This window comes from Pavona decussata, unplaced genomic scaffold (assembly GCF_977016875.1).
Source record: "Pavona decussata unplaced genomic scaffold, jaPavDecu1.1 SCAFFOLD_38, whole genome shotgun sequence".
In the NCBI taxonomy this organism is placed as follows: domain Eukaryota; kingdom Metazoa; phylum Cnidaria; class Anthozoa; order Scleractinia; family Agariciidae; genus Pavona; species Pavona decussata.
The window spans coordinates 4,569,046-4,595,067 of record NW_028145460.1 but is presented as its reverse complement, the minus strand read 5'-3'; the positions used below and the strand labels follow the sequence as shown (position 1 = coordinate 4,595,067).

Sequence of the window (26,022 nt, the reverse complement as noted above, 5' to 3'; positions counted from 1 at the left end):
TCCAGCCGAGTCCGCAGTCACAAAGGACAGCGACATGTTTATAGGACCCAGTCTTCTCTTTGACAAAAACACTTTTCTCCCAGAAAAATCCAGGCTATTTACCATAGGCAAGATCAAGATTTTGCACCAAAAACTACGAGTTGTCGATAAAAAAAATGGATTTTAAAAATACTTATCAGGCCCGCAATTAAGAAACGGTGTTGCTGCATTTTCACGCGGTCTTCAGTGATTAAATCACCGACTTCTGGCTGTTTACCATTCGAGTTCAACAAGCGGAATTCAATTTAAACAAAAGATTGCTTTAAAATGCCTATCACGCTGGTGACACATGCACAAGGGGATTTTTTTCGTCTTCTTTTCTGTGAACTAGCTATTCACTTGGACGCACCATACGCTTCCGTTATGCGCAATGCTGCACTCAACATACACCCGATCAAAAAACAAACCTTATTAGTTGTTTTCCTATTGCAGTTCTTCCGAGAATTCCTTTTTCATTTCAAGCATGCCGGTGAAATTGTATTTCCTCAAGCTATAAGAAAAAATACAGGAAATATGCGCATCTCGAGAAGCCCGTGAAAGCTGGGTTTCTCAACAACAGTGCCTGGTAAAACAGAGATATTTTTGCGCAGTTTATAACTACGCGGGAAAAGCAGGCCTTGGCAAGGGTTAATGGAATCCGAAAAGAAAATTTAGGGGTAACTTTTTTCAGGGATAAATAAGCTTCAATTTGGGAAAAAGTGTCATACATTGTTTTGCATTTTAGCCTTTTTTGAATTATTGTTGGTTACTTATGTCTAAAAAAAAAATGCGTGGTTACCTCCAATTTTCCTTTTGGATTCCAATACTGGCTCTTGCTAAGATCTCCTTTTCCCGCATAGTTAATAAACTGCGCAAAAATACTTCTTTATTAGTAGGCACTATCTTTAAAACAAGCAATTAAAAAATCTAAAACTGACGATTTAATAGTCTTTTTAGAAGAAAAATGAACAAAATGGCTCAATAATCTTAGTTATCAGAAAGTCCTTTGATCACGCAGCGCAGCTGTTGTCATGGAAAAGAAAAAAAGTCAAGTAAAATTGAAATTCCTCAAAATTAATAGAAACATCACAGTCGAGAGTCTTGAACTTCTGCATGTAAATCATCTTTAGCTGAGCGATCCATTACGACAGCATCTTTTAAAATGTCCAATGAAATTTCACCGTTAAAAAATGCCAAGTCAGCCTCGCCGACTATTTCGTGATCCTTGCTTGATACTTCTCTTCCATTTTCTGTAAGAATGTCGGACGAACTGCTTTTGACCTGATTGATTAAGCTGTTGGCCCGCTTTGCTTCTCGGAGACTGTTGATGGCATCTCGGATGTCAAATCCGGTAGGGGAACAGTGATCCCACGTGACTCGTCTGTGGGCATGGTCTTTTTTCACTCTTTTGTTTTCTACATCGTGTGACGTAACAGGCCAACCTGAATGCGAGGAAACTGACAAAGGAGGAGATGAAGTTTCAGTCCTTGATCTTGTTTCTCTAGAGGAAGAAACGACTCTCAGTTCAGTCAAGGAGTTTGAAAGACACCGTTTCATCGTGTCACGCGCAACGGCAGCCTTAACAAAATCAGGTGTGTTTTTCTCCGGATGTCGGAAAATAATGAATAGTTTTGGCGCGAAAATGCAAAGCAGGAAGCCGTAGGCCCTACAAAGCTGCACAAGGCAGTTGAGAATTACCCTGAGGCTACCTGGTCGCAGGTTTGTGAAAACGGCGAAAGTTGTAACACAGGTCGTGAGTTGTACGTACATATTGAAAGCAATGTACTTTGTCTCGTTAAAACTGGACGGCAGTTTTCTTGCTCTAAAGGCGTAATAGGCAACCAAAACGGATAAGAAGAATTCGTAAGCGTACACTGTACAGCTTATGACTATTTCCGTCGTGGTAGTCACCCAGCAGTGTAAAATTTTGTACTGGAAAGGTATAATTGTTACCTGAACGGAAGGTGGCTTTATGACCAGGAAAATTGTTATCAAGACAACAGGAAACAGATTTAGAATTCCCAGAGCTACAAATTGGTAGTTTCTGTTGTAAAACCAGTGCGTTTTGCTCGTTAAAACCGCTTGAGAGTTAAATACGTGGAGCAATCGGTTAGTTTTTAGAAACAGAATGGAAATGCAAAGGTTGAATATCATGGTGTTGATGAGCATGCTTGCAACACACGAAAAAGGTGTGGGACCATTTACCAAAACACTTGCCGCCAAAAACGCAATTAGGATGCTCACGAGGAATGCGTAACTAAGCTCTCGATTCGAAGATTTCACAACCGGAGTATCGCGATATTTCACGAAGACTCCAAGGGTACATAAAGTCAGCAAAACCCCAATACCGGCTATCACTAGTAAGGATATCCCTCGAACATCCTTCAAAGCTATGTTATCCAGAGGGAGGTCCTCGCATTTCGTGTTATTGTGAGTAGATTTTTCATCAGCTTTGCATGGAGTACAGTTTGTTGAACTGTAACTTGTGCTTATTTCCCCAGAACGGCACGGAATGCATTCCCAGCAGCAAGCTATCGCTGAGGTTTGTCTTGTCCCTGGAGGACAAAACTCACTGCACCGCGAGGTTGGGATGACTGTGCTTCCATTCTTCCAGAGTATTCCATCCGTTGGCAGTTGTAGCCTCTTCTTTCGGGCTTTGTTCCATGTTCCAACTTTGTTAAGCAGCGGAGTGTTCCTGGGCACGACCCGAAGGTTAACGACATCATATGTCGCTGACCGCAATGAATCACCGTTATCGTCGAAACTTATACTTCCTGTGAGACCTTGAAACTGGACCTTTCTCAGATCGCGTGACACGTCTATGGAATAAAATTGTGATCGTGAACACGTGACTTGCGACAAGTTGGTCTGGTCGCGTTCGCAGCGGTAGGCTGAGTCAATAGCATGCGCGGCGGCTTGTACCGCATCGATAACATAAGCCAGGCTTGCAGATTTCATCAATGAAAACAAATCTGAACTCATTCTAGCTACATGTTCCCCGCAACCTTTCCAGACAAGCTGGGAGCAATTGCTTGCACTTTGCAAAAATTCGTTCCACCATATGTTATCCTTGATGCGCGGTGAAGATAAATTTGTTGCTAAGAGATGTTTCTCAAATCCAGAAACGTTGAATTGCTGAAATGTCGTTCCTATCAATCCACCAATTACCGCTGAGTATTGGGGAGTGAATAACGATGTCGTATCTGACCAACCGTCTGATGCGATCCACGTGCGGTCAAACAGTTGCTGTTTCAAAGACTCGCGAAAAAAACAATGAATGCTGGAGATATCACCAGCCCACAGCACAATAACTTGTACTTTTATAGCTCTTTTCAGCTTTGAAACTATCTTTTGAATTTTGCGTTCATAGCCCGAAAGCGGAAAGTACTCTATGCTGTGTATGCAGTAAGTGTCTCTGTCATGTGCTTCATGTTCCATAGCGTGCACCCCGAATCTCCCATAGGAGCTGTCACTACCGATAATCGCGATGTAAGTCCAATTAAAATACTCAATAATATCACTTATGGCCTTGGCTTGTTGACTGTCGGGTGGAACAGTGCGGAAGAACATCCTGAAATGTGATTTTCCGAGCTCATCGCTTGTGGCCGACGGACTGATAAGCGGCAGATTCCCAACTTGAAGGGTGTTTGCGACGACGACCGAGCTTGCTGAATCAACGGGTCCTATGACCAGCGCGATGGGTCGTTTGGACACATTTACCGGCAAGAAGCCATTAATTTCTTCTTGTGTTGTGTTTACCTCTTGAATGTGTTTATTCAGGGCGTTATTGATCACAAACGAAAACGCCATGGTATTTGCCCTTGCAGGTATTCCGCAGGTGTCGAAAATGCGATAACCTAGCCTTATATCTGAAAGTAGATAGGGGTTCTTGTTGACTTGTTCAATCGCGTAAATCATGGCTTCGGCATTGGCGAGTTGTTGAGCGTTTAAAGTTGTGCCACATTCGTCCTTCGCCGTTTTCTCGTGAATGCTGAAAAGTCCAGCCAAAATGACATCGCCATCTACACAGTCCACATAAAGTGGCGCGTCGCTACAGCTTTGTGAAGAAACTACATGTATTGCGATCGAGACGACGAGTGCGTAGATTTCTAAAGCTCTTTTTACAATCAAAGTTTCCATTCTACAAAGACCGCAAGACTGTCGAGTCAACTGGTTTAAACTACTGTTTGCATCACACAGCTTCCCATGGGAACGAAATGTTATTGTCCTCGTTATAATTGTCCTTATCATGATAATAAAGAGGGCGCTCTGCAACAGAGCTGATATATATGCAAAATATCCGCTCTTTGGTCTACATAATGCTAACTGGAAATTCTTGGCACTAACAAGATACTTGCTGGGAAACGCGTTTTTGATCAGAAACTAATCCTGACTTGAAATGATTATATAAAGGTCTCTTCCTTGACGATTGCGGTTAAAATTCGCAGGGTCCTGGCTTTGAAAAATACACAGGCGGTAGCTGGGTCACTTGTAAAATAAGAGCGTTTGAATGCTTTTTGTTGGTTCGAGTGTTGCCAGGACTTCGTTTGGTAAGGGAACAATGCGCACAAAGGTTTAGTACCTTGACAGCTGTCCGATTGAGAAATGAAATACTGAAACGCTTCCTTATCGCAAAATCTGGTGTGCTGTGAATTCTTGGCTGACTTTCTTGGTTGCAGAATTTTTTTAGGGAACAGATCCTGAGGAAGGCAGCCTCTGACAAGTTGTCCGCTTTAAGGTGTGAGCAGCTTCTCCGTTAACTTCCGGAGTCAGACGGTCTGTAGCCGAGCTTTGTTTAGGAGCTAATTTACGGCCGGTCGTTCCGGCAATCAGCACTGACATCTTAGAATGGTACACTTCAGTATCCAGGATGCTTAGCGTATGATTCACTCCCTCTTCAATAAGTAAAATGCGGTATAGGCCCGGGGGGGGGGGGGGGGTACTTAGGTTCAGTTTTGCTGGGTATGTGCCGCTGGCCTCTCAGAGCCCCTGCCCCATTATAGTCTATTTTGAGGCCAGTTATAGACCCCATCTTAGTCACTTTTTGGGAAAATGTAATTTTCGCGATCCCAGCTAAATCACTTTCTATTTATGCATCAACTTTCAAGAACGGAAAGTAATGCGAGGTGATTGTTACATTTAATAAACAACAACTTTCTGAACTTTTTAACCGAGACCATTTTGAATCCCTACTTAACAGAATGTTCTTACCCCAAAAATCCGAAAATGTGCGACCCCATTCTAGTAACTCTATTGAAAATGCAACCCTATTCTAGTCTATCCAGATGTGAAAATGCGACCCCATCCAGCAGTACATCCCCATTAGCCTCTTACAAGGAAGTACCCCCCCCCCCCCCGGGGGTATAGGTGGTTTGCAACCAATCCCTAGAGATCCAAAAAGACAACGCTATGGCGGCCATGTTGGATGACAAAACAAAAGGTTCTGTCATCCAACATGGCTGCCACACCATTTTCTTTTGGATCTCTAGGGATTGGTTGCAAACCACCTATTGTCAAGTGCTTGTATGACCGGACGAAAAGTCTCGTGACCCGACTGATAAGCTATATCGTTGAGGAGAAGAAACATTTTGATTTGTCATCTATGAAATTCTTGTTTCTAACGGTTATCCATTTCTCTTCTTCGCAGAAGCTGACCAAGACCTGCAGACCGACACCTAGCAGAGAGCTTGCGAGGAAGCTGAAGCCGTCCACAGCGGCCTTTTTCTCAGTTACGTAGAGAGACGTTTTGGACCACCTCATCGCAGAGTGCAGAGTGCCTACAACAAGGCATACTGTACGCATAGTCTTCAAATCTGACACCTCAGTTAGCTCACATGCACTAGGACGCGGTTCACCGGAAGATGGTGTAGTTCAAGATCCCTTGTGAACGCGGCGAAGTCAACATCGGCGAAACGGGGAGGTCTATACCTATGCAGGAAAGAATCAGAAAACCCGCCGTTTCAGAGCACGGCCAACAAGCCTGACCAACACCCGCTTTGGAACGAGGTGAAGTTTATTGATCGAGGCTCACATTGGTACACAGGCAAAGAGGCGATCCACATCAGGCTACACCCTGATAACTTCAGCAGGGATAACGCGATAGACACGTGCCCGGATTCTTGGATACCAATAACCAACAAACACAACAGGAGAGACCGGAGGAACGACGGACCTCTGAGGAGACGGTATTGGTTTGAGCGTAGCTAGTTCGGTCTAAAAAATGGCGAGTCTCTGCATTTAGCTAAAGGGATTTTGTACTAGTTGAAATATTGGCCCAAAAAATAAGCCCTTTGTGTCAGCCCTGCAATCAGTTTGGTTTATTTACACGGTCTGGCACGTGCATTTCTACTACAAGATATCCGGCAACGAAACGTATTCAGAGCAGTTTATTTTGTGTCGTGTTGTCCCCTGCATTCAAAACTTGCGATTTTGTTAGCCATCTTCCACGTCACGGGAACGGTTACACTTTCTCAAAGTCCGTTTTCGTGGGAGTCGCAGTTAAGCGGGAAAACGTCGGTCGCTCTTCGGTCACTCTTTCGTCGCGTAACAAGACGACTTAATGCAAATCTAAGGAACGGTTCAGATGTTTTAGGGAGTAACTAAAAGCAGAGGTCACAACAGGTGCTAAATCAAATGCGTAGTCTCTCCAAAACCAAAACGATAACTCTTCTTTATCGCCCCCAGCGATAAATCGATTCTCACCAAAAGTGGCCCGGGTTCAAATTCAATTCCTGGTGCAGGCCGGTGAAGTGTCATATGTGGGTTGCGTTTGTCGTCAGTAGTTCTCGTCCTTGCTCCGAGTATTTTTCTCCAAATGCTCCAGTTTTTCCCTCTCCTCAAAACCAATATTTCCAAATTCCTATTCGATCTGGAGAGTGTCCCCTATTATAGCCTGTTCCGCCGCATGCGGAATTTCACCCTCCATTTGCAGCGCAGGCAACCCCAATTAGTGCTCTGAGCTAAACGCATTGACACTTCATAAACAGGAATAAAATGATGAATGGATGAATGTCACGGATCAGATGGCAGCCTTTACAGGTCACCTTTGGTCAGGGATGTATTCATAGTCTTTTGGCCGAGTGCGGCTAGTTTCATTTTACCAGGGATTATTTTTTGCGGACGTTAATCTATTCTGAATGCAAAATTCAGCATGGGAGTTTTTGGAGGTTTAACTCAGTTTTGGGTCACGGGATTTTTTCGGCTTTCGCTTCAAGTCCGAGGGACTTTTTGTGGGTGTATGTATGACACCATTCGCACCTCCCCGTCCCTCAGTTTAACTAGGGGTGCCCCCCCCCCTCCGCCATTTGACCCACCCCCTCTTTTTATTATTCTTCATTATTCCGCCAAAAATCCGTATGCAAGGTCGGTTTAGAAACTCAGCAAAGTAATTAGAATATGAAATATTTCTGAAAATGCTCAAAATTAAGCTTCATAGATTGCTTTGTAATTCTGTATTACGTAATATCGACATTTGGCAATTAAGCGCGATATCCCCTGATGCTAATCACAAAAGAAACAATAATACGGTTTTGTTGAAATGAAAGCACACGTTACCGCGAGAAGCAAACTAATATCGCCGTAATAGTTAAATCAGTGGGGAAGTTTGGAGACAGAAGAAAAAGTATTTTAAAGCTGATAGAGTGTTGAAATTGCCAGTTTGTTTTAAGTTCTGGAGTTCTATATCAGCCGTATCAAAATTCCAAGTTATTTAATCACCTCTTTGTTTCTTGGGAACTAAATACTGTCAGCGATTATCTTACCATCATTTATCTATCGAGTGATTATCTAAGTATCCGAATCATTCTAATAACGGTTTTACATTTCTTGTATTTTTATTTTCTTAAGTGTCAAGTGTCCTAGATTTTTGTACAGTACTTTAAAAAGAATTCACAAATTTCCCGTTTTAGCAAACTTGATGATTGCATGTCACAGGCCCGCAGAGCCGAGGGCCAGGATCGGAATTTTAAGTAGCCATGCATGTATACCCATCAAATCGGCATTAACATATCAAATAAATTTATTTCAAATTTAACTGTTCTGACCACTCTGTTCGGAAGTTCCGTGTCAAGGAAATCCAATCTACTTTTCCGAGTGTCTGGTTAATGCGCTTACGTGTAAAGAAACATTGCACATGGCTTTCAACACGTTTGAACTATCTTCACGCTCGAGTGCGCCTGCGTAACAACTTCAAAATCACACCGTATGGATAGCTTTCCATTTCACAAGTTGTGCGTGTTCGTTTGAATTTTATAAAAAGAATAATAACATCGTGCAGGAGCGGTAGTTTCTTTCTCCCGTACTCCATATTTCTCACTTGTCGAGAATGTGGACATACTCGATCGGCTCCTTATAAAGCTATGTACAGTCAGCGTTCGGGGTCCTCGTCTTCCCCAACATTAACCGTTAGCTGTAGAGATCCTTTTAGCTCCGGTAACTCGCGCTGAAGTTCGAGTCCAAACTCGCAAATAAGTTTCTTTAGGGCCTCCTCATCAATGTTGTCTAAAACACTCCATTGGTCAAAGAAATCAGACGGGGGTTTGATGGGGTGTGTGTGGCATGTTTCGCCTTTGTCATGTTCACACATGGCTGTTTGTTCAGCTCTGTTTACGACGTTGCCCCTCTGAACAATTGCGTAGAATCCCGATCAGCGTTCAGAGCGTTGCTGATTTCCGTGCGAGAGGAATCAGCTATTTTGCTGGTGGATTACAAATATACAACGCTTTCCACTTTCTAACTCGATTTCACTATTTCTGATGTCGCACAAATTGCCACTTCTAACACCCACCTATAAACAAGTTGGCCTGTGTTTGCGTTGACCTCGTTGAATCATTCATCTCACAGGAAGCACGACCGTTAATTTAACTTTCTCGCGACGTGCTAAGCCTCGGGGTGATCGCCTCTTGAAACAGTGAGTTTCTCTGCAATCTCGATGCTCGCGAGAGAAAACACGTCTACACTGCGACTTGGCTATTTTGGGAATGAGTTTTTGTGTACATATGTAATTTTTAATAACAGACAAACTCGTCACCTCTGGGAGCGCGCATAGTTTGAATGAATGTGTTGAATCAATAAAAACGCCCCCTGGGGGTGGGACGGGTAAAGGAGGTGAGGGGAGGCCAGGGAAGATTAAAAACATTTGAAAAAATGTGTAGTTTTACTGAGAGAACACGACAAAAAGCACGAGATCGCTTTTCTCCCTATTGTAAAACACAAAAACTTTAATTGGTTGAGCTGTGCTCCTTTCTAGTTCCTAGGTTGCAGGTCCTTAGAAATGAACGTTTAAGCCTCCCCTCCCCTGGTTTATTTTCCAATTCAGCGAAGCGTGACTTTCCAGTTCTGCTCGCTTTACAAATTTTGTTGTTTTCTTTTGTTTTTCTATCACGCTGATCGTGATGAATTAGAGGTTACTTCTTTAAACGTGCATGGTTATTTTTGTACCTTCGGAAAGTGATATTCATTCATTGTATAAAGCATCCTGGAAACGCATTTCTCATCGAACCAGCGCGTAGTAAGGTGATATAGTACCCATAGTAATATATTAAAATACCGGAAAATACAAGACTGATTAAAAGTCACGCCTACCTCGTTTAAATATTCATGTGATGTGATGCAAAACACCATTCAGTTTTTTTATCATTTAATCGTCATATAAAAGCTTTTAAACAGTTGTCATATTCAATTCAAGAGTTGCGAGGAAGTAGACTTTCAATAAATTCCCTACTACGGCACGTAGTTCATGATCACTATGTTTTTCTTCTTATTATTAGTGTAACCTTTCAAGCTCATGAGGCCAAATATTGAGACATATTAAATCATGCCAAAATTGTCACTGAATAGTGGTCAGCTAGTCTACAAGCGTGACATAAATGCCATTGAATACGATTTACACATATTCATGTGCCACTGTGGGTTTGTCAGTTGAAGTTTCTTTTCTAAATGCCAAGCTTGGAAAATTGGTCCGTCATTGTGGATCTGGAATTGCTCCGTATTTTTGCGTTCGGTTCGTTGAACAAATGCGTGTGGTCACGTATAAGCCACGCGCGAGACGATCGCGTTTGATAATCAACGCTTTCGGCGCTTTACTCGGCCTCGTAAGTTTGCATCCTTGGCGATTCGAGCCTGCCCCCTCCCCTCCCCCTCCAACCCCATCGTAAATTTCAATAGAGGAAAGGACTGTTTTGCAGGAAGGATTTATTTTACTTGTATCAGAGCCAGAGCTATTGACTTCAGCTTCTGTGACTGGTAACCTTAGTAACGTACATACCACTTATGGAATTCCTTCTTATAAACATTGCTGTTTTGTCAGAATAAAGGCAGGAACTGACTAGTATGACTAGAAAATGAAATTATATTTGACTTTAAGACAAATAGAAACGAGATTGACGTATGGAGTGGATGTTTGTCACACGAGATAATTTTTGGACGTTTTCTTATTTTACAGGTACTGACGTGAAGAATTATGCCGAGTCACGTCCTTGCTCTTGATGCGTGACAAGGATGATTCAAAACATCTACTTCAGCAAAACATGATGAAGTAGTGAAAGGGACGATTTGGTGTAATAACCTTTTTTTTGTGAGTTTTTGATCTCTTAAAGGTACACTTCATTAATGCAGGCTAGGCTCGCCATGAAGGTAAGAAATGAAAATTGAAAACCCCCTAACCAGATGATGATGACTAAGTAATGAGTCACTTAGGATTTCCATGACGTACAGATATAAGAAAACGCATGTGACAGGAATTTGTCCATTCAAGCCTCCGGGAAGATCGACCACGAGCTAGTCACAAGAAAAATCAAATAGCACATAGAACAATTTGGAAGGGGGGAGTGGGGAGGGGGCGTCCTTTTTGAAGTGTTCCTTGGTCATTGTATAATTGATAATTACTAGCAAGAGAGAGGATGAAGGGGCTGCCCCTTTTGTCACTGGTTATGACGCATTTAAAAACACAATCACATGATTTACCATACCCTAGTATATATCATGCATTGTGCATATAGCAGTAGTTGCAGGAAAGGCTGCGACCGCCGGGTTATTATAACTATTTCTCCCCAATACCTTCTCAGCACTGCCTTCTCCTCGGAATTTTTGTTTGGGGTGTGCGGCTTGGTTCTTTAAACCCTGACCCTATTTAAGACCAAAATATGTAATTTTCTGGCGCCATTTTTCAGACCTGGCCTCTAAAATTCATACCCATTTTTCAGACCTGGTTTATGGAACCCCTACCCGTTTTCAAACTTTTAGACCAAAATGGTTAAAAATCTATACCCTTTATCAGACCAAAACAGCTCATTAACCATATCCTTTGGGGCCGCACATGCCTGTCTGAGCCTATATAGGGGACAACCCCCACCCCCTCGGGTGCCTAACGTCCTCTGGGAGACTGGCTGATTCCACCAGAAAACCACAACTATTCAAAACACCAAGGAGCAAATAAATAAAAGGTGACAAGAAAAAACGCCACGATTCAAATAACCTGGAAACCGAGAATACGAAAGCTCATAATAGAGGATCTGTACAATAAGGTCGCGTTCGATTGACGTTTTTCAGGAAAATATCAATAAGTATGAAGAGAACAGCCTCTATACCAGTCTCGCTTTGAATAGGTAATTTGTTTTTAATCTGCAAACGCTTGTTCGCCGTTCATGATGGTAAAGACCAAATTTGGTATTCCAGTGCTCTAAAAGCCTCTCGTGAGGAATTTTTAGTAACCATTGTATCGGTTGTATTCACGCCTTATTCCGGAATAGGGTCACTCGAACGCACCCTTAATTAATTATAGTACAAAGCTAATATCCATTCCATACTTCAACTATTTTTTCGATGCTGTTGTTGGTTTTATTAACTCTTTCAGCCGTATTTTTTATCTTGCAATTGTTTGCGTTCGACAGTGTTGTGGTTGAATTTCCTTCCAAGGTTCTTGACCGAATCTTTAAACCAAAGCGCCAGATTTCAGCTGAGCAAACATGAAGTCACGTCCGATTCGAGACGATTTCAAAAAGTGGGTGGAAGGGTGGAGGAGGGAAGGGGGGAGGGGGAGAGTGGCAAGACGGATGGAGAAAAGCTGGCCCCAAATGATCCCCGCGCCCGACCGCGTCTATACTATCTGTCACTGCGATTTTGGTTAAACCGCCGTCAGACACGTTGAAACTTTTAGCTGAAACTTGTGTGCAACGGCGCTGTAAGGCCGAACGGGACCAGTTTCACAAAGTGGTATTACACGGTGAAACTCTTGTTTTGTCACCACTGCGACCGTTGCGAGCCGTTGCAGAATTGGAAAGCGGTTCTACTTTTCGTGAAACGTGTCTCGCAACGGGAGTTCGAAAAAGTTTCACGAAAACGACCATGTTACACGGTGCAACGCCCGCTGAAAGCCGTTGCGCACAAGTTTCAGCTAAAAGTTTCAACATTTAACGGCGGCTTTACAAATGGGAAGTTCTTTATGTAAGCTTGTCGCGCTGAGGCTGAAACACATTAAAGGTTAATTTGCAGGTACCGATTAACCGGGCCGATTTGGCCTAATTTGACAAAGAAAATGAGCAAGCAGACCAAAGTCACCCCGTGCTGACAAATTGTAACACCGTAAATTGAACCTACAAATCGGGCCAATAAATCGGTGAATCCCAACCCAACCGCAAGTCAGCACATCCAACACAGATGGCATGCATCGGTTACACAATGGTTAGGTGGGAGACATCACAGAATATGCCAAAAATACGCCCACTTCCACACAAGGTTGTTATGATTGAAATTTCTTGTCTCATGATTCGACAAGGTCAAACAAAGTCCCTGACATTGTGCCAATATAATTATAATAAACAAGGCCAAACCTTTAATTGTGACTAGTCAGGCACGATATATCATATTGTCGATGCACCACTAAATTCCTGAAACTAACGTTAAAAGAATATTACAGCAATCAGTTGGGAGAACTAATAGTTTGATCCTAAAGCTGCAATATAAACCATTTCCTTTCGATCGACTTAATGGTAGGGTCTGTCGTTTTACTGTAAGTATGTGGAATGAAGATTGTGACCTTTCTGAGCAAATAATTGTTTTCAAAATCCCTGTAATATTGCCACATGTGTAAAAGTGATACAATCGAAACAATCTAGCAGAAAGCGACAGATACTGTACTGAGAAATAAAAGTAATTTCCGCTTGGCAAATTAGACACTGGTGCATTCCAACACGTCATACTTTCTATCGGAACACTTTCACTTGGCTTGAAGTAGGTGACGTAGTTTCCTATATTGCTTGTACGTGTCTAAGAGAAAACTTAATACAATGAACGCTGTTTCTTTCTGAGGTGTTGTTCTTTACGAAGCCTGTGTACAACCACTCGCTCATCTTAAAAAATCGGAAAGGAAAACAGACTGCCTTACACAGCTGGGTATTCTCTACTGGCAAGCAAGCAAGCCAAAAGTTCGAAACATCCTCTCTTGTTAAAACTGAAAGGAGAGGAGCTACAAAGGAAAAACGCAGGCGACGGAAAGGAAGGGTAGCTGCACGTCAGCAGTGCCAAACGATCTGCACCTCACCCATTAAAAGACTACTTTAATAGCCACAAGCGAGCTGGCAAGATGCCTATTTCCTTTCTTTGATCCTCGCACGCGAGGGACCATTCATTCATTCATTCATTCATTCATTCATTCATTCATTCATTCATTCATTCATTCATTCATTCATTCATTCATTCATTCATTCGTTCGTTCGTTCGTTCGTTCGTTCGTTCGTTCGTTCGTTCGTTCGTTCGTTCGTTCGTTCGTTCGTTCGTTCGTTCGCTCGTTCGTTCGTTCGTTCTTTCACTCACTCACTCACTCACTCACTCACTCACTCACCCACTCACTCACTCACTGTATAATTTTTGAATTTTCGTCAACTTGGTTAAACGAAAAAGGTTTACATGGACGCTGCTGTTAGAGGGGAGGGGACAGTGCATGTTGGGTGGGAGGGGTAATCTCCAGCACACAAACTCCATTCAAATATTATGAGTTCTAAGTTGAATGTGTTCACAAACCAATTACTGATTAAACTTGTGTTTCGAGTCATGTCTCTCATGAAGCGTTTTGCAATCACGTTTCGCGTGATTTCTTATATTTTGTTTTTAAAAGCGCGTTTTGCGCTTGACAATTTCAGCTTCAAGGTCACGAGTTCTGGTTAATTTGTAACTTACTTGCACTCCACGAACCCAGGAGTCATGTCATAAGTACGTAACAAGTTATGATCATCCGAGTGAGTGTAGTCCTGACAAGGACTGTTTGAGATGACATTGGCCTGGTTAAAACCTTCCGGACTGACTTCATGGGTTAATTACTTGCAAAAGTTACCTGAAAATAAAAGCTCAGGGTAGAGTAATGATTTAATGTGAAATGAATATGAAATGCAAAGTCTTTTTGTACTTGGGAAGTGTGAATAATTTTTTTTCTGCCGATGCGTTAAGTACTAACAGATCATCATAGTCTCCTACATTAATACCCAATTGTAAAAAAAAAACTGTGCGCCAGTATAGACTTAACAAACAGCAGTTTTATTAAATTAAATTTTTTTCAGTAACAGTAATAATTAGACACAATTTCATTTAAATCAAATGTAAATTTTCAGTAAATTTTCTTCTTCTCTGCCATACTATCAAACTTCTCTTTAAATTTGACAATTAAAAATCATATTTGTACATAATATCGAAATACTATTATCATCGTGAGAACCAAACATCAGGTCCTCTTAAATGTTAACTGAATATACTTATAAAATTTGATACTGAAATACAGTTACATGAATCTTTTTTTTTCTTTGTCTCGCTCCTTTGTATTTAGTCGATTTCCTTTATAAATCTGGTTAGAAACTTATAATGGCGGGAACAAATTTGGTAATTGATTATAGAAAGGTTTTCAACTGAGTGTCGTAAAGTCAAAATCAATTAAAGTAATTACTCTCGCCAATCACAACAGACGCAAACAGCGTCTTTTATCAGTCCGCAGTCGAGTTTCGTAACTAAGAATTAATTTCCTTTTTTTTTTCAGTTTCGAAAACTTGAATTCATGTAATTGAAAGTGGTTCATGACCATCAAATTAAAGGATAGGAAAATTTTTTTCTCTAACCTACAACAAACAAAAGCTTCTGCTCTTGCACAATACACGAAACTGATTCGGCTTTTATTACCCTTCATTCGCATTCGAAGGCTCCTCAAAGTTGTGTGAAACACATTCAAAGGTGTTCAAAGAAATTAGTGCAGTTTGACATCCCTTTGGCAATTCTTTCACGCTCCTCAAACGTATAAGTATCGAAGGTACCTTTTGTACAAGTAAAAACAACATTGACAGCACCTTTGCCGTACGGTCCATACCTTTGAAAACAATCGAAGATACATAACGTTAAATTGGAGGTTTGGCAAAGATGGCCGTTGCCATCTTTAACTTATGTCAAAGGTGATTCGCAAAGGCGATTTTTCGTGCAGCGGGCGAGCTCGGTTTCTCAGTGGAGGCATTCTTGGAGGTCTATCTTGATATCCTTGCGAAGGTTGAAGAAAAAAAGATTTTAGTGGATAACACTTTCAATAAGGTAAATTAATCACTGTGGAAGTGTGTTTTCCGGTTTCCAGTTGAGTGTCGAAAGTAATTTGGAAATAATCTCATACTTTGAACTTCTCATTCTAGATTACATGTGGTATATCCGGTAAAATCGGTATTAATGACCTCATAATGGCTGATTGGAGAACGCGACCGATTTAACCAGACGTTTTCTCCAAAGTTAAACATCTTGTTACGAGATGAATTTGTTAATTGCTTTCATTTGCTATACTTCGCTCTGTGATTGGTTGGATAAACTCGCACCACTTTCTCGGCCTAAAACACAATCGTGACTTACTCGCACGCGTTTTCTCACGCTTGGCGCTGGTTACATGTATTTTCTTCGAGTTCTTATTGGTTCATCTCTCATTAAATACCCGAGTAATTTTTCTGGGTTTGGTTATACGACACTCAAATGAAAACCGCTCTATAAGTTGGTGATAACCACGCTACCGTCCTTAAGATCTGCGTTTGAAAGTTTGGTTGAATCCTCCTGCGAGTATGTCCGGCTTGAAGTCTTTGTTTGGGGCACCCCTGTACTCACATTACCAACCGGCGCATATGATCTTTGCCGGGGTTCCCCATCGACAGTGCTCTTGCGGAAGGTGTGGTTAGAAATTTGGCTCTTCATGTAAGCCATGGTATTTTTCTCGGGGTGAAAAATGATGATGTACACCTTGGGTACAAAGATACATACGAGCAATCCAGTGGCGGAGATGATGGAGGAGGCACCCGAGACGACAACGCTGTATTTACCACGTATGTTCAAATGAACGGGATAAAATGTCACCCATGAGATTACGAGAACGTAAAGCGCGAATGCGATGAATTTCCCCTCGTTGAAGTTGTGCGGCAGTTTCCTGGACTTGAATGCAAAGTAGCAGCAGACGAAGGACATGATGACGAGGATCGCGACCAGAGTATATTGGCAGAAATCTCCTCCTAAGTTCGTCGTTTCCAGGCAATCAAGAAAGAAAGAGGTCCTCACCGATCTGTCTATCCGAGGACGAGGAATGTCGACTACAAACCAGACGACGAGGACTAAGACATCCAAGCCAACAACGCCAACAATTATCAGGATGTGCTTGTGCTTCTCGATGAAGCCTTTGGTGAGTTCAGATCGCGGGACACGATGTTCAAAGAGATGTACGATCCTCTTGGTTTTGACTCCAAGCACGACTATTGCAATGGTGTAAAATATGTAGAACCACGCAGTTGACACCGGACAGATGACATGGTTGGGTTCTGAGAAGTTCACCAGCGCCCACAGATAATTCATGCCTATACTAAACAAGAACAGGTAACTGAGTTCTCGATTAGAAGCTTTTACGATTGGCGTTTGATTTCGCCATATGAACACAACACCAACAAGCACAGTGGCCAGAACACCCAGACAAGCGATGAAGGTGACCAAAATTCCTACGGGATCCCCCCAGTGGATGCGTTCCAGGGGTACGGGAAGACATTTTGTGCGTTCCTCGTTGGAGATGTGATCCTTCGGACATTTGGTGCAATTCATCGCACCAACGACACTTGACACAGTGTCCTGGGAACACTTGATGCACTGCCAGCAACAGTTCAGCTCTTGCGTCTGTCGGTACCCTGGCTTGCACCTCTCGCTGCAGACTGCGCGCGGGATATGTCCCGTCAGCCCGTTGTTCCAAAGAATGGCACTAGAGTTGAGTTTGAGAATCTGTGATTCCCATGTCCCTACATTTTCCACGCGACGGCCTGTGTCGTTGTCTACACGGTAGTTCATGATATTGTAAGTCGCCAAAGAATCACCATTTTCGTCAAAAAAGACGCTGGAGGTTTCAGTTGTGAAGTTGACTTTCTTCAAGTATTCCAGGACATCTTTTGGCTCCACATAGGGCTTCGTCTGAGGACAGTTCTTCATTGGAGGAGATTTACACCTGAATATTGCGTCTAACGCATGCGCAATGGCGTACACGGCGTTGATGACGAATGTGGTTTTGCTGTCGTACAAACTCGTTTCGAAGATATTCTCATTGATTGTGAGGTCGTCCGAGCACCGTTTCTTTCCAGCAGAGGGTGTAAAGTTGAAAGTGCAATCGTATTCTCGTTCCCAGAAGATTCTCCACCACGACGAAGCTCTGTGGAGCGAAGTGCGTGACAATAAGTATCGCTTATATGAAGGGACAGTAATGTCAGTAAAAACAACCCCAAGCATTCCCTTCAGAATGGGTTTAAGTTCCTCGTGTTGAAGAACGTGGTCATTGTCTCCCCAAGCTTCGCTAGCAATCCATATCCTTCCCACTAGACCTTGTCGTAGGGCTTCTTTTAGCACGCTTAGGGCAGACCGTCTATCACAATACAAGATGATCACGCCCACATTGGTCATTTCTTTAAGCTCCTCAATAATCTTTTGAACTTTTTCCTCTCTTTCCTCGTTGATTGGGAAGTAATTATCGTAGGCAATGCAGATTCCTTGGGGTTTTGAATGTTTACGGAAGTATTCGATCCCCGATCTGCCGTATGCATCGTCGGCGGCTATGGCAGCCACGTAGGTCCAGTTAAAGTACCTCGCGATATCCGACATCACTTTTGACTGGAAGCGATCAGGGGGTACCGTGCGAAAAAACGACGGATACGCACTGCTGCTCAGTTCGTCGCTTGTAGCAGCATAACTTATAAGCGGCATGTCTTCCACTTCTAGTAGATTAGACACGAGAATCGATGACCTTGATGTTCCAGTACCCACAACAGCGACCACTGGCGAGAGCTGACCCTCGGGCAAGATAATACACGTCTCGTTCAGCTGGGGATTGATAAAGGAAAATTTGTGAACATTTACGTAATCCAGCGTGGATTGCATAGCTCGGCGATTTTGTAGATTTGTGTCCGAAATATCGTAACCAAGTGTAACGTTTGGCAAAAGAGTCGTGTCATTGTTGATTTGCTCAATTGCAAAGATCATGGATTCTGCCAATGACATGTATTTTGATCGAAATACTCCACGCACGTAAACGGGGAAAAGGCCACCGATTGTTACGTCTCCTTTCTTGCGGACTCTCAGTCCTGGAATACTGTCGGTTGCTGGTGTGCTCTGTGGTAAAACGAGGGATAACATCATCGCCAACATGACTCCACGGCGGAAGCTATGAAAGCTAAATATCAACGAAGCCATCACTTCAAGTCGTTATTGCGTTAATAAATGACTATCCGTCTTCCTTTGTGACAACCCACCAACTTTGTTTACGAAAATGAATAGCCTCATGCATACAAATGAACTGAAGCATTAATTTTTCAGAGGATGAGTTTCACCCTACTGCTGAACCGACCACGAAAGCGAAAACATATTCCCACTCGCGGAAGTTAGTACATATCCCGGGGGAGGGGGGGAGGGTACTCCCTGATATGGGCTATATAGGTATGTGCGGCGCCAAAGGGTACTGTTTTTCGGCTGTTTTGGTCATAAATAGGGTATCGCTTTTAGCCATTTTGGTCATAAATAGGGTATAGATTTTTGCACTCTAGTCCTGGGTTCGATTTTGTTTTTTTAGAAGAAGCTACTTCAGGTCATAAATAGGATAGGGAAAATCGCAGATTTTGGTCATAAGTAGGGTAAGGATTTTGGGAGGCGGGCCACACACCCCTACCCAATTTTTTTTGGAGTACCCCCCCCCCCCCCCCGGTGTACATATAAGCCACTATATCTGACTTTCACGTCTCATGTCAATCAAGAATAAATCATCGATGGCTTCACTCCGCATGATCGCGCATCGAAAATAAACTTTTCGACTCAGCTGTGGTTTGGAGGAAAGTGTAAATAAACTTAAAGTCTCACGATTTCCGGTTCGACTAAGGTAAAGGCTAGCTAGCTAGTATTGCTCAAACAGGGTTTGTTAGAGTTGTCACCCCCCGTATATATCATATTTTCGATGCGCCGCTAAATTCCTGAAACTAACGTTAAAAGAATATTACAGCAATCACTTGGGAGAACTAATAGTTTGATCCTAAAGCTGGAATATAATACCATTTCCTTTCGATCGACTTAATTAATGGTAGCCGGGTCTGTCATTTTACTGTAAGTATGTGGAATGAAGGTTGTGACCTTTCTGAGCCGAATTAATTGCTTTTTTGTAAAAGTAATAAAATAAAATAAAATAAAAATCTAGTAAAAAGCGAAAGACACTATACTGAGAAATAAAAGTAATTCCCATTTGGCAAATTAGACACTGGTGCATTCCAACACGTCAGTACTTTCTATCGGAACTTTCACTTGGCTTGAAGTAGGTGACGTGGTTTCCTATATTGCTTGTACGTGTCTAAGAGAAAACTTAATACAGTGAACACTGTTTCTTTCTGTGGTGTTGTTCTTTACGAAGCCTGTGTACAACCACTCGCTTCATCTTAAAAAATCGGAAAGGAAAACAGACTGCCTTACACAGCTGGGTATTCTCTACTGGCAAGCAAGCAAGCCAAAAGTTCGAAACATCCTCTCTTGTCGAAACTGAAAGGAGACGAGCTAGCGACGAAAACGAAGCAGGCGACGAAAACGAAGGGTAGCTGCACGTCAGCAGTGCCAAACTATCTGCACCTCACTCATTAGACTACTTTAATAGCCACAAGCGAGCTGGCAAGATGCCTATTTCCTTCCTTTGATCCTCGCACGCGAGGGACCATTCATTCATTCATTCATTCATTCATTCATTCATTCCTTCCTTCCTTCCTTCCTTCCTTCCTTCCTTCCTTCCTTCCTTCCTTCCTTCCTTCCTTCATTTATTCATTCATTACTGTATAATTTTTGAATTTTTGTCAACTTGATAATACGAAAAAGGTTTACATGGACGCTGCTGTTGGAGGGGAGGGGACAGTGCATGTTGGGGTGGGAGGGGGGGGGGGTGGGAGAATTATCACCAGAACACAAACACCATTCAAATATTATGAGTTCTAATACGTGGAGTGCAAGTAAGTTACAAATACACCAGAACTCGTGACCTTGAAGCTGAAATAGTCAAGCGCAAAACGCGCTTTTAAAAACAAAATATAAGAAATCACGCGAAACGTGATTGCAAAACGCTTCATGAGAGACATGACTCGAAACACAAGTTTAATCAGTAATTGGTTTGAACCCAGGACTCATGTAATAAGTACGTAACAAGTTATGATCATCCGAGTGAGTGTAGTCCTGACAAGGACTGTTTGAGATGACATTGGCCTGGTTAAAACCTTCCGGACTGACTTCATGGGTTAATTACTTGCAAAAGTTACCTGAAAATAAAAGCTCAGGGTAGAGTAATGATTTAATGTGAAATGAATATGAAATGCAAAGTCTTTTTGTACTTGGGAAGTGTGAATAATTTTTTTTTCTGCCCTGATGCATTAAGTACCAACAGATCATCATAGTCTCCTACATTAATACCCAATTGTAAAAAAACTGTGCGGCAGTATAAACTGAACAAACAGCAGTTTTATTTAACTTCAATTTTTTTCAGTAACAATAATAATTAGACACAATTTCATTTAAATCAAATGTAAATTTTCAGTAAATTTTCTTCTTCTCTGCCATACTATCAAACTTCTCTTTAAATTTGACAATTAAAAATCATATTTGTACATAATATCGAAATACTATTATCATCGTGAGAACCAAACATCAGGTCCTCTTAAATCTTAACTGAATATACTTATAAAATTTGATACTGAAATACAGTTACATGAATCTTTTTTTTTTCTTTGTCTCGCTCCTTTGTATTTAGTCGATTTCCTTTATAAATCTGGTTAGGAACTTATAATGGCGGGAAGAAATTTGGTAATTGATTATAGAAAGGTTTTCAACTGAGTGTCGTAAAGTCAAGACCAATTAATGTAATTACTCTCGCCAATCACAACAGACGCAAACAGCGTCTTTTATCAGTCCCCAGTCGAGTTTCGTAACTAAGAATTAATTTCCTTTTTTTTTCAGTTTCCAAAACTTGAATCCATATAATTGAAAGTGGTTCATGACCATCAAATTAAAGGATAGGAAAATTTTTTTCTCTAACCTACAACAAACAAAAGCTTCTGCTCTTGCACAATACACGAAACTGATTCGGCTTTTATCACCCTTCATTCGCATTTGAAGGCTCCTCAAAGTTGTGTGAAACACATTCAAAGGTGTTCAAAGAAATTAGTGCAGTTTGACATCCCTTTGGCAATTCTTTCACGCTCCTCAAACGTATACATATCGAAGGTACCTTTTGTACAAGTAAAAACAACATTGACAGCACCTTTGCCGTACGGTCCGTACCTTTGATAACAATCGAAGATACATAACGTTAAATTGGAGGTTTGGCAAAGATGGCCGTTGCCATCTTTAACTTATGTCAAAGGTGATTCGCAAAGGCGATTTTTCGTGCAGCGGGCGAGCTCGGTTTCTCAGTGGAGGCATTCTTGGAGGTCTATCTTGATATCCTTACGAAGGTTGAAGAAAAAAAAAATTTAGTGGATAACACTTTCAATAAGGTAAATTAATCACTGTGGAAGTGTCTTTTCCGGTTTCCAGTTGAGTGTCGAAAGTAAATTGGAAATAATCTCGTACTTTAAACTTCTCATTCTAGATAACATGTGGTATATCCGGTAAAATCGGTATTAATGACCTCATAATGGCTGATTGGAGAACGCGACCGATTTTACCAGACGTTTTCTCCAAAGAAAAACATCTTGTTACGAAATGAATTTGTTAATTGCTTTCATTTGCTATACTTCGCTCTGTGATTGGTTGGATAAACTCGCACCACTTTCTCGGCCAAAAACACAATCGTGACTTACTCGCACGCGTTTTCCCACGCTTGGCGCTGGTTACATGTATTTTCTTCGAGTTCTTATTGGTTCATCTCTCATTAAATACCCGAGTAATTTTTCTGGGCTTGGTTATACGACACTCAAATGAAAACCGCTCTATAAGTTGGTGATAACCACGCTACTCTCCTTTAGATCTGCTTTTGAAAGTTTGGTTGAATCCTCCTGCGAGTATGTCCGGCTTGAAGTCTCTATTTGGGGCACCCCTGTACTCACATTACCAACCGGCGCATATGATCTTTGTCGGGATTCCCCATCGACAGTGCTCTTGCGGAAGGTGTGATTAGAAATTTGGCTCTTCATGTAAGCCATGGCATTTTTCTCGGGGTGAAAAATGATGATGTACACCTTGGGTACAAAGATGCATACGAGCAATCCAGTGGCGGAGATGATGGAGGAGGCACCCGAGACGACAACGCTGTATTTACCACGTATGTTCAAATGAACGGGATAAAATGTCACCCATGAGATTACGAGAACGTAAAGCGCGAATGCGATGAATTTCCCCTCGTTGAAGTTGTGCGGCAGTTTCCTGGACTTGAATGCAAAGTAGCAGCAGACGAAGGACATGATGACGAGGATCGCGACCAGAGTATATTGGCAGAAATCTCCGCCTAAGTTCGTCGTTTCCAGGCAATCGCGAAAGAAAGAGGTCCTCACCGATCTGTCTATCCGAGGACGGGGAATGTCGATTACAAACCAGACGACGAGGATTAAGACATCCAAGCCAACAACGCCAACAATTATCAGGATTTGCTTGTGCTTCTCGATGAAGCCTTTGGTGAGTTCAGATCGCGGGACACGATGTTCAAAGATATGTACGATTCTCTTGGTTTTGACTCCAAGCACGACTATTGCAATGGTGTAAAAGATGTAGAACCACGCAGTTGACACCGGACAGATGACATGGTTGGGTTCTGAGAAGTTCACCAGCGCCCACAGATAATTCATGCCTATACTAAACAAGAACAGGTAACTGAGTTCTCGATTAGAAGCTTTTACGATTGGCGTTTGATTTCGCCATATGAACACAACACCAACAAGCACAGTGGCCAGAACACCCAGACAAGCGATGAAGGTGACCAAAATTCCTACGGGATCCCCCCAGTGGATGCGTTCCAGGGGTACGGGAAGACATTTTGTGCGTTCCTCGTTGGAGATGTGATCCTTCGGACATTTGGTGCAATTCATCGCACCAACGACACTTGACACAGTGTCCTGGGAACACTTGATGCACTGCCAGCAACAGTTCAGCTCTTGCGTCTGTCGGTACCCTGGCTTGCACCTCTCGCTGCAGACTGCGCGCGGGATATGTCCCGTCGGCCCGTTGTTCCAAACAATGGCACTAGAGTTGAGTTTGAGAATCTGTGATTCCCATGTCCCTACATTTTCCACGCGACCGCCTGCGTTGTTGTCTACACGGTAGTTCATGATATTGTAAGTCGCCAAAGAATCACCATTTTCGTCAAAAAAGACGCTGGAGGTTTCAGTTGTGAAGTTGACTTTCTTCAAGTATTCCAGGACATCTTTTGGCTCCACATAGGGCTTCGTCTGAGGACAGTTCTTCATTGGAGGAGATTTACACCTGAATATTGCGTCTAACGCATGCGCAATGGCGTACACGGCGTTGATGACGAATGTGGTTTTGCTGTCGTACAAACTCGTTTTGAAGATATTCTCATTGATTGTGAGGTCGTCCGAGCACCGTTTCTTTCCAGCAGAGGGTGTAACGTTGAAAGTGCATTCGTATTCTCGTTCCCAGAAGATTCTCCACCACGACGGAGCTCTGTGGAGCGAAGTGCGTGACAATAAGTATCGCTTATATGATGGGACAGTAATGTCAGTAAAAACAACCCCAAGCATTCCCTTCAGAATGGGTTGAAGTTCCTCGTGTTGAATAACGTGGTCATTGTCTCCCCAAGCTTGGCTAGCAATCCATATCCTTCCCACTAGACCTTGTCGTAGGGCTTCTTTTAGCACGCTTAGGGCAGATGTTCTATCACAATACAAGATTATCACGCCCACATTGGTCATTTCTTTAAGCTCCTCAATAATCTTTCGAACTTTTTCCTCTCTTTCCTCGTTGATTGGGAAGTAATTGTCGTAGGCAATGCAGATTCCTTGGGGTTTTGAATGTTTACGGAAGTATTCGATCCCCGATCTGCCGTACGCATCGTCGGCGGCTATAGCAGCCACGTAGGTCCAGTTAAAGTACCTCGCGATATCCGACATCACTTTTGACTGGAAGCGATCAGGGGGTACCGTGCGAAAGAACGACGGATACGCACTGCTGCTCAGTTCGTCACTTGTAGCAGCATAACTTATAAGCGGCATGTCTTCCACTTCCAGTAGATTAGACACGAGAATCGATGACCTTGAAGTTCCAGTGCCCACAACAGCGACCACTGGCGAGAGCTGACCCTCCGGCAAGATAATACACGTCTCGTTCAGCTGGGGATTGATAAAGGAGAATTTGTGAACATTTACATAATCCAGCGTGGATTGCATAGCTCGGCGATTTTGTAGATTTGTGTCCGAAATATCGTAACCAAGTGTAACGTTTGGCAAAAGAGTCGTGTCATTGTTGATTTTCTCAATTGCAAAGATCATGGATTCTGCCAATGACATGTATTTTGATCGAAATACTCCACGCACGTAAACGGGGAAAAGGCCACCGATTGTTACGTCTCCTTTCTTGCGGACTCTCAGTCCTGGAATACTGTCGGTTGCTGGTGTGCTCTGTGGTAAAACTAGGGATAACATCACCGCCAACATGACTCCACGGCGGGAGCTATGAAAGCTAAATATCAACGAAGCCATCACTTCAAGTCGTTATTGCGTTAATAAATGACTATCCGTCTTCCTTTGTGACAACCCACCAACTTTGTTTACGAAAATGAATAGCCTCATGCATACAAATGAATTGAAGCATTAATTTTTCAGAGGATGAGTTTCACCCTATAAATAACTGAACCGACCACGAAAGTGAAAACATATTCCCACTCGCGGAAGTTAGTACATATCCCGGGGGGGGGGGGGGGGTACTCCCTGATATGGGCTATATAAGTATGTGCGGCGCCAAAGGGTACTGTTTTTCGGCTGTTTTGGTCATAAATAGGGTATGGCTTTTAGCCATTTTGGTCATAAATAGGGTATAGATTTTTGCGATTTTGTTTTTTAGAAGAAGCTACTTCAGGTCATAAATAGGGTAGGGAAAATCGCAGATTTTGGTCATAAGTAGGGTAAGGATTTTGGGAGGCGGGCCACACACCCCTACCCAATTTTTTTTTGGAGTACCCCCCCCCCCCCCGTGTACATATAAGCCACTATATCTGACTTTCACGTCTCATGTCAATCAAGAATAAATCATCGATGGCTTCACTCCGCATGATCGCGCATCGGAAATCAAACTTTTCCACTCACCTTTGGTTTGGAAGAAAGTGTAAATAAACTTAATGTCTCACGATTTCCGGTTCGACTAAGGTAAAGGCCTAGTATTGCTCAAACAGCGTTTGTTAGAGTTGTCACCCCCGTATATATCATATTTTCGATGCACCGCTAAATTCCTGAAACTAACGTTAAAAGAATATTACAGCAATCACTTGGGAGAACTAATAGTTTGATCCTAAAGCTG

General features: G+C 42.4%; 4 protein-coding genes across 4 annotated transcripts in view; all 4 read right to left on the bottom strand.

Annotated features, from left to right (window-relative positions):
* LOC146483722 (uncharacterized) overlaps positions 1–26,022 on the bottom strand; it is a 232,772-nt gene that overhangs the window by 68,614 nt on the left and 138,136 nt on the right. The gene's annotated exons all lie outside the window — the stretch shown is intronic.
* LOC146483732 (metabotropic glutamate receptor 3-like) lies at positions 1,105–4,158 on the bottom strand. The gene has a single exon (XM_085105604.1). It carries the CDS (start codon positions 4,156–4,158, stop codon positions 1,105–1,107), a length of 3,054 nt encoding a protein of 1,017 aa, XP_084961730.1.
* LOC146483731 (extracellular calcium-sensing receptor-like) lies at positions 14,524–18,904 on the bottom strand. Its single transcript, XM_085105866.1, has one exon. It carries the CDS (start codon positions 18,730–18,732, stop codon positions 16,012–16,014), a length of 2,721 nt encoding a protein of 906 aa, XP_084961992.1. The 5' UTR covers positions 18,733–18,904; the 3' UTR covers positions 14,524–16,011.
* Positions 20,999–25,392, bottom strand: LOC146483730 (extracellular calcium-sensing receptor-like). Its single transcript, XM_085105863.1, has one exon. It carries the CDS (start codon positions 25,206–25,208, stop codon positions 22,488–22,490), a length of 2,721 nt encoding a protein of 906 aa, XP_084961989.1. The 5' UTR covers positions 25,209–25,392; the 3' UTR covers positions 20,999–22,487.

What these genes read in the sequence shown, in the direction of transcription:
- LOC146483732 (XM_085105604.1), bottom strand. Translation starts at nt 4,158, where the DNA reads ATGGAAACTTTGATTGTAAAAAGAGCTTTAGAAATCTACGCACTCGTC.
- LOC146483731 (XM_085105866.1), bottom strand. Translation starts at nt 18,732, where the DNA reads ATGGCTTCGTTGATATTTAGCTTTCATAGCTTCCGCCGTGGAGTCATG.
- LOC146483730 (XM_085105863.1), bottom strand. Translation starts at nt 25,208, where the DNA reads ATGGCTTCGTTGATATTTAGCTTTCATAGCTCCCGCCGTGGAGTCATG.